A 10000-nucleotide genomic window follows, 5' to 3' on the forward strand; every position below is an offset into this window, starting at 1 on the left:
CAGCGAGAGGAACCCGAGGATGAGAGAGGAGTAGATAGATGACGAAAGAGTGAGAGACGACGTGTGATCGGTCAGCCGAGAGACGATGAGGATAAACGTGATGTGTAGTGAGAGAGAGGGACAGAAAGACGAGAGAGTGGAGGAGAAGAAAGCGAAGTGGAGCGAGGAAGAAAGACATGAGCAGACCGAGAGAGAGAAAGAGTTGAGAGAAAGAAGAGAAGTGGGAGTAAAGGAGAGAAAAAGAGGAGAGGAAAGAGAGGTTAGGAAAGAAAGAAAGAGAAGAGAGAAATGAGAGAGAGGCAGAGAGATCGGGAGGGTCAGGATCATTCACTTCACCTATCCTACCTTAGTTATCTTGGTCAGCTGTTTGTTTGCTTCAAAAGTTAAGGCTTTAGAAGCCTCCCAGAAAAAAGAATGATATTGGACAATTTGTCCTTTATGTAGAAAAAGAAAGGATGATCTGCTTCAAACTTATAATACTCTTCGGGTCCAATATGTGCACATAACACTATGCCTACCACTGTAAAGATAAAGTAAATTAATACAATAACTACACTCAAAGTCTCAAAGTTCACTATATAGCTCACATCTTTGCTAAGACAACTGCTGCTGTAGGCATATCTATTTCCAAGCAAGTTCCCTATCATATGCTTACAGAGATTGTGACAGTGTGACCTGACTACTCAGGATATGATATAAAGAAACCATATATTTTCTAAACTATTTTTTTTTTCTAAAACTTCAAAGACATCCATAATAATTAACTAAATTTTTTTTTTTTTTTGGTAGTTCATTCATTATACATTCGCCCATTTTCCTGAAAAAAAAAAAATGTGACAGGTTTTAATTCACAATCAGTTATAACGTTATAAAAACGAAAAGAGAAAAAGAAAAAGTCAAAACAGTAAATGCAAAAGCAAGTAAAATCATATGTAAAATAGTGACCATGCATACATACTTCTCCTAAAACAGTAGTAAAGCCTTGAATATAGTAGATATTTAATTCCCTAGACCAATTCTTACAAAATATCAGCCATGTAGATAGCATAATGTACTTCTCATATTACTGGTGAATGATTTTAATAAAATGTGCAACCTGAAAATGCATATTCTACCTGTCTGTCTTCATCTCTGACAAGTACACGTTGCTGAAATCAAAAGGTCGGGTCTCCATTCATTTTAAACCCATTGTCTATATGCCAGGAGGTGCACACATTACACTCCGCTACGTCCTACTATCAGGTTTCACTTTACTCTATTTTTTTTCACACCAATGATGACACAAAGGTATTAGACACCAAAGAGTTCATTGGCAGGCCTACCTAACCTACATTTGTATACCCCATTCCTTGAATTTTAGTAATAAGTTTTGATTTCAATTGCTATTATGGCTGTTATTAAAGTTTTTACATCAAAAAAGAAAGAAAAATCTATTATAGACTGCATATTTTGAATATAACTAATATTTAAGTCAGGTCCCAAATTGTTGCAAGAAATTTCATTAATACTTGATCTACAGACACTTTGGGATCTCAATATTCATTTTTTCACTCAAAAAAAGCAAACTACACACTCTACATCTTGGCTAAGGAATTACAAAAGTCTAACAAAATATTGAAAAACTAGCTACCACACCCATTCATTTCCCTTTGAACTTTGGACAAAACAGAACATGACATCATATCAGCAACAAGAGCAATTCCTTCTAGATTAAACCACACACATTTGTCTAATTATTATACAAAGGATAAAAATCTTTTAACGTTGATTATCATTTATTTACTGGTTTGAAATGGCAGATTACACAAAATAGTCTTTGTTCTAAAATTAACAATAGTTTTCATTGTAAAATATACTTCTAATAATTTTATATATTCTTTTGACCTTAACTTTCTTTTAATGTTAATTCTCAATCAAATTTTCATATAATTATACAACCAAAAACCATTTATCATAATTTATCATATGACATAAAATGCCCTTTTCTCACTGGCAATATCTCAGTAAGTAGAATATACATATTTATTTGTATTTATCTAATGCAATTGGACTTTCAAAATAGTGTGGCTTATTTCTATAATGGAACAACAAAGATTAAACTGTGAGTGTGTATCTGTATGTGTCTGTGTGTATGTATGTATGGGATCCAGATGGATCTTGAAACTGTCGTCTCATTTTCACGAAATCTATTTTGTGTATAGTGATTTTTTCTGTCATGTATGTAAGTATGCATATATGTATGTATCTATATATGTATGGATGTATTTATATATGTATGTAATTATGCATGTATGTGTGTGCATGTGCATGTGTGTGTGTGTGTGTGTGTGTATTTATATGTATATTTATATGTATATCTATATGTATATTTATATATGTATATGTATATATGCATATACATATGTGTATATATAATATATAATATATATATATAATATATATATATATATATATATATATATTTAATATAGAGATAGATATATAATATAATAAGATATATATATATATATTTATATAATATATATATATATATATATATAATATATAATATACATAATATATACATACATAAATAATGTATTTTATATATAATATATAGATATATATATATATATATATACATATATAATATATATATATATATATATATATATATATAAATATATATATATATTATATATAATAATATATATATATAATATATCATTATATATATATAATATTATATATATAACTACATACACACACACACCACATATATATTATATATTTATATTATATATATATAATATACACCTTTATATATAATATATATATATATATATATAGTATATATATATATATAAATAATATAGATAATACTTATTGTATATAATATATATATATATATAAATATATATATTTCATATATATATACACACATATACACAATACACACCATATATATATATATTTTATATATAGTATATATTATATCATATATATATATTATATATAGTATAAATATATATATATATAAAATAAATATATATATATATATATAAGCATATATGCATATTTAGCTATACTGACTTAGTTACCATGTTCTTGTCTAAGAGTCTCAGATATGAAAACATTGAAGACAGGTGACATGGTATATTGCCTAATATACTTTAGCTAAACTAAATGACTAGTTCTTATAAAACTCCATCATGTCATTGTTTAAAGCAAACATAATCTTCTCTTTATCTACTATGATACAGAAACAAGAAAATTTGCAAAACTAAAAAGCTGTTCCACAAAAGTCTATGAAAAAAAGTTTGCAGCATGTTACATAGCACTTTTATATTACAATCAAAGGCATTAATATCTAAAGTAAATTATTGAAAAAGATAATTATAAAAAATAAAATAAAACCCAATTCTTAGAAAAAAAAATAAAAATCAGTAAAACTTGACAACCATATTCAATCATTTCAACCAACATTTTCCTTTTTACTAGCTGCTTCACCACCACAACCATAATCTTGAAAACTGATTGCACTAAGGCTTGACAAGTCGCCCAGCAAAGTAAACCAGGCCTGAATGGTGATCTCGAATGTAGAACATGAATGGATGGTCAGCAATAAATGGAGGAATTGGTCGAATCAACATTCTTGTTGCCATCACAGCAGCTGAAGAACACGAGAGTATATATCTGATTATTCATTCTAATCTATGAGTAAAGTGAACTATAACTATAATATATATACATATATACATATATATATATATATATATATAAAACTATGTATACACATATACATATACATATATATACATATACATGTGTGTGTGTGTATGTGTACATTTATATATATGTATATATATATGAATCTAAATCTAAATCTAAATATCTACATCTATATATATGTATATATATATACTCATTATATATACATATATACATATATATATATATATATATATATATGTATATATATATATCATATATAAGTAATATAAATAAATAAATATAAATCATATACAATATATAATAAATATATATCTATATATATATTATATAAATAATGTATATATATATATATACATATATATATATATAATATATATAAACTCAATATATACAAAATCTATATATATATATATACATAATATATATATACATAAATTCTAATAACAGATACGATATATACAAAGTATATATATATATACATTACATATATACATATCTATATAAAACATATATATAAGCCATATATATAAATATATATATATATATATACATATATATATATAAAAAATATATATATACATATAAATATATAATATATATATATATATATATTATATATACATATAGATATATATATATATATATATAAATAATAAATATATACATATATATCTATCTATATACATATATATAAATAACATATATATAATACATATATAGAAGTACATATAATAAATATATATATAAAGATATACTAAAATAAGTCCATATATATATCTATACATATATAAATATATCTACATATAAAATCTACATATATATATATCTATATCTCTATATATATATATATATATATATACATATATATATACATAATACTATATAAATCACATAAACATGTGTGTGTGTATGTGTACATTTATATAACAGTATAAATTGTATCTCTATAAATATATTATATATAAATATAAATATATTTCTATATATATGTATATATATACTCATTTTAAATCTATATATATATAAAATATACATATATATATATACAATACATATATTATATTATATATATACATAGATATATACATATAAATATATATACAATATATATAACTATACATATATATACACATATATATAGATATACTCATATATAATACATATATATATATAATACATATATAATATTATATATACATATATATACATATATCCTCTATTAGCATGATATATACATATATAATATCATATATATACAAATAATCTATATATAGTACATATATATATATATATATACAAATCTATACATATATAATATCTATATAACATATATATATATATATATATATATATATATATATATATATATAAAATATAACATACAAATATATATATAAATGTATAACTATAAATATATATATATATTACTTATACATATGTGTGATTATATAAATATATAGTATCTATACATACAAATAATATATATATGTAAATATATATATATATATATAAAAATATATATATATATATATAATATATAATAATATATATATATAATATATATATATTTATTTAATATCTATATATAATAATATGTAAAAGCGTAGATAGAATATATATAGAAAAAGATATAGAGTATAATAAATAAAAAAAATATATTAGAGATATATATAATAAAGAGAGATATATATATAGTTATATAATATATATATATATCATATAATATATATAGATATTCGTATACATGTGTTGATTAATATAAGAGATATATAATATAGATATATATATACATAGACAATGTTGATGATATAGATAAATTTACAGTATATATATAGATATATACGTTATAAGTGATATATCTATAATATATATAATATATATATATATAAAATATAATATATATATATATACATATTAGTAAATATATATAATATATAATATATATATATAAATACATATATATATAAATACATATAATATGTGATATATAGATATACATATACATTACATATACATATCTATATAATATATATAAAATATATAAAAGATATATATTTATATATTAATAAATATATACAAATATACATATATATAAATATAAATAATATAAATATATTTATAGATATATATATATCCATATATATATGCATATATATATATATATATATATATATATATATATATATATATAGATATATAATATATATATGCAATATTATATACATTCGTGTGTATATATATTTATATATAATATATATATATAATATATATATATGTATATACATATATATTATAAATACATATTAGAACATACATATTTAAATACATTATATATATATAATATACATAACATATATATATAGATATATAATATATAATACAATATATAAACATAATATATATATATACATATATAATACATAACATAAACATATACTGATATATAATATACATATACACAGATTATATAATACTATATATATATACTTATATACTATAATACAAACATAAATATACATATTTAATATAATACATATATACATAATATACATATAGATATATATACATATAAATATATATACATATACATTTATATATATATATATATAGAATTACATATATATATAGAACATATACATATATAGTACTTATACATATATATATATACATAGTACATATTAGATAGATACATATACATATATATATATAGCAGTATATCACATAGAGGAGAGATAAGATATATACATATACGTACGAGTATATATATATACATATATATATACATATATAGTATACATATATATAGCGATATACATGTATATATTTAATATATATATATGCATATACATATATATATAAATTATATATATATTACCATCGTACATATATATATTATAGTATATAATAGATATATATATAATATATTACATATACAGTATAGATGATATACATATATGATCACATTATAGCGTATAGTATTTATAACAAGATATATATAGTACAAATAGTCGAGCGTATGATCTCGACATATGGTGGGGTGGGATATATGCATTCTTACATATATATATATATACATAGTATAATATAGAGATATATGATCATATTATATCATATACGATTATTATTATATACTAATATATATATTGATTCATATGCATATACATATACATAATATATAATTACATATACTATATAGAGGTATAGACTAATACATATATAGTAAGTATTACATATACATATATATATAGACATATAACATATATAAATACGAGATACATAAATAGTATACATATACATATAGGTATATTACATTAAACATCTATAGTATTGACATAAACATCTGATAATATTCATAATAGCATATATAGAGATAATATATATAAAAATATATACATTACATATATATATACCATATACCATTAGATACTATATACATATATATATAATATCTTATAGAAGGGTGGGGGGGGGGTTGTTTTGGTAGAGAGTCTGATACCATATATACATTATACGCATATAATATAGTATATACAGATATATAGACTTAGATAGTGATAATATATATAAATATATATTAATATATCTGATGTATGAGTGAAAAGAGGCATATATAATGATATACATATATATATATATATACATATATATATATACATATATATATATACATATATATATATATACATATATATATATATATATACATATATATTTAAGTCTCACATTAAGTCTCAAAAAAAAAAGCCTTTTGTATTATAATAAGTCAATGAAAGAAAGCACGAAAGGTTGCATTATGTCGCATGCAGCTGCTTCACTCTGTAATAAAACCCTTCTGGGGTTCCAAGCAATGCCCGTTCTGGAGAAAGAAACTATCCCAATCTGCAATCGGCTAAACATAGAAATCTACATATATAAATTTGTATGTAAGTATATATAAGTTTGCCTATGGTGTCACATAGATAGAACTTATATTTTGGTACATAACGAGAACACTCATTGAATGTCCTCTTCCAGCAGGTTAGGCTCGTCAGACTGAAGTGGAGATAAATGTCACACATTCTAATAAAATTTCATATCATCACTTAAGTACATTCAAACACAAAGCATTCAGCCCATAACAGCAAGCCACTATGTACAAGATCATATCACAAAGTCTATATAATAAGACAAAGTTCATGCTTGCATGTAGACATAGATGCACAAAGTATATATCAAAATCAGCAGCTAAAACATAGAGATGATATAAGTACACCACCAATTTTCTAACCAATCATGATTCTGTACCTCTTAACCTGAACAGAATTACACACTTGTGGCACGTGATCACTTAACATTCACAGTTTAAGTAATTACCACAAGGTCAATGACCTAATCCCATATTTAAAATATTTTCCCCTTCATTTATCTTAATCTAACCTCCAGTACCTCATCATCATAAAATGTGAGACTCCTCATAAATTACCTCCATCTGGTTCTAGATTTTTGAAACATGGTAGCCGCTATGTGTGCCTGCAACATGATCATAGCACCTCTGTAAGGAGTGACAATATGGGAGCTGGGGAAAGTGATGACATGACCAGTGTGTGTGTGGGTTTGGTGGTGTTTGTGTTGGGAGTATGAGTGTGTGTTTTTGAGAGTGTGTAGGTGTGTGAGTGGTGTGGTGTGTGAGTGTGTGGTGTGGTGTGTGGTGTGTCTATTGTGGGTGTGTGGGATGTGGTGTTTTGTGTGTGTGTGTGTGTGTGTGTGTGTGTGGTGTGTGATGTGTGTGGGTGTGTGTGAGTTGAGAGTGATGTGTGTGTGGTGGTGTTTGTGGGGGTGTGGTGAGTGTGTGTGAGTATTGTGTGTGTGTGTGTGTTGTGTGTGTGTGTGTAAGTGTGGGTGTGTGTGGTTTGGAGTGTGTGTGTGAGGTGTGTGGTGTTAGTGTGTGTGTGGTGGTGTGTGGTGTGTGTGTGTGTGGGGGTGTGTTAGTGGGGGGTGTGATGGTGTGGTGTGGGAGTGTGTGTGTGTGTGTGTGTCGTGTGTGTGTTGGTGTGTGTGTGTGGTGTGTGTGTTGATCCGTGGCTGGGAGTGAAGAAGTGAGAGAGAGAGAGAGAGAGTGAGTGTGTGGGTGGTGTTGTGTGTGGGGTGTTGTGGGTGTGGTGTGTTGTGTGGGTGGGTGTGTGGGTNTGGTGTGTGGATGTGTGTGTGTGTGGTTGTGTGGGAGTGTGTGTGGTGTGTGTGTGTGTGTGTATTTGTGTGATGGTGGTGTGGTGTGTTGTGTTGTGAGGTGGGGGGTGTGTGTGTAGTTGTGTGTGTGTAGTGTTGTGGGATTGTGTGTGTGTGTGTGTGTGTGTAGGTTGTGTAGCTGTTTGTGTGGGTGTGTGTAGTGTTGTAGTGGTGAGTTAGGTGAGTGTGTTGTATGTGTAGGTGTGTGTGTGTGGTGTGTGTGTGTGCTGGTGTGAGGGTTGTGGTGGGGTGTTGGGGTGGGGCGGGGGTGGGGTGTAGGAGGTGTATAGGTGTGTGTGAGGTTGTGTGTGTGTGTGTGTGTGTTTGTGTGTGTGGGTGTGTGTGGTGTGTGTGTTGTATGTGGTTTCTCTATACTCAACCCAACACACACAGATCTATCCAATTTTTGTGTATGTGGGTGTGTGGTGTTGTGTGAGTGTGAGTGTGTTGTTCGGGGAGTGTAGTGTGTTGGTGTGAGTGTGTGTGTGGTGTGTGGGTGTAGAGGGGGTGTGGTGTGTGTGTGTGTGTGTGTGTGTGTCGTGTGTGTTGTGTGTGTGTGTGTGGTGGTGTGGTGGGAGAAAGACACTCACAATGTGTGTGTGTTGAGTGGAGTGTTGTGGTGTGTGGGTGTTCGTGTGTGTGCGTGTCTGTGTGTGTTGTGGAGTGTGGGGTGTGTGTGGTGTGTGTGTGTGTGTGAGAAGTGTGTGGGGGTGGGTGTGGGTGTGTGTGTGAGGGTGTGTGTGTGTATGTGAGAGGTGTGTGGTGGTGTGTGTGAGTTGAGTGGTGTGGCTTTGCTGTGGGTGTGTGTGTTGATGTGTGTGTGATGTGTGTGTGGGGTGTGTGTGTGGTTGGTGTGTGTGTGGGGGTGTGGGTGTGTGGTGTAGTGTTATGTGGTCAGGTGTGTTGTGTTGTGTGTGGTGTGGTGGTGTGTATTGAGTGTGGTGTGTGTGTGAGAGAAGGAAGACATCGCGACATGAACGAAAGAGAGGAGAAGAGAGGGAGAGAAGAGAAGAGAAGAGAGAGAGAGAGCGAAGAGAGGAGCGCGCGGAGTGTTGTGTGTGTGAGTGTGGTGTGTCTGTGT

The 10000-nt window shown here is 27.1% G+C and overlaps 1 protein-coding gene across 16 annotated transcripts in view; it reads right to left on the reverse strand.

Moving 5' to 3' along the window:
* The window catches only part of LOC122249934 (leukocyte elastase inhibitor), a 45030-nt gene that overhangs the window by 15992 nt on the left and 19038 nt on the right, over positions 1 to 10000 (reverse strand). For 4 of the 16 annotated variants that reach the window (XM_086540880.1, XM_043011127.2, XM_086540873.1 and 1 more), the window contains one exon: positions 346 to 520. The exons of 10 other annotated variants lie outside the window; for them this stretch is intronic. In XM_086540880.1, the coding sequence (XP_086397006.1) occupies positions 384 to 520 (137 nt within the window). In that variant the 3' untranslated portion in view covers positions 346 to 383. Of the gene's footprint in view, positions 1 to 345; positions 521 to 3052; positions 3653 to 10000 lie in introns of those variants that run through there. 2 more of the 16 variants (XM_086540881.1, XM_086540874.1) reach the window with 2 other exon arrangements.

The sequence above is a fragment of the Penaeus japonicus genome, unplaced genomic scaffold (assembly GCF_977035675.1).
Source record: "Penaeus japonicus unplaced genomic scaffold, GWHDUDI00000001_assembly GWHDUDI00000010, whole genome shotgun sequence".
Classification (NCBI taxonomy): domain Eukaryota; kingdom Metazoa; phylum Arthropoda; class Malacostraca; order Decapoda; family Penaeidae; genus Penaeus; species Penaeus japonicus.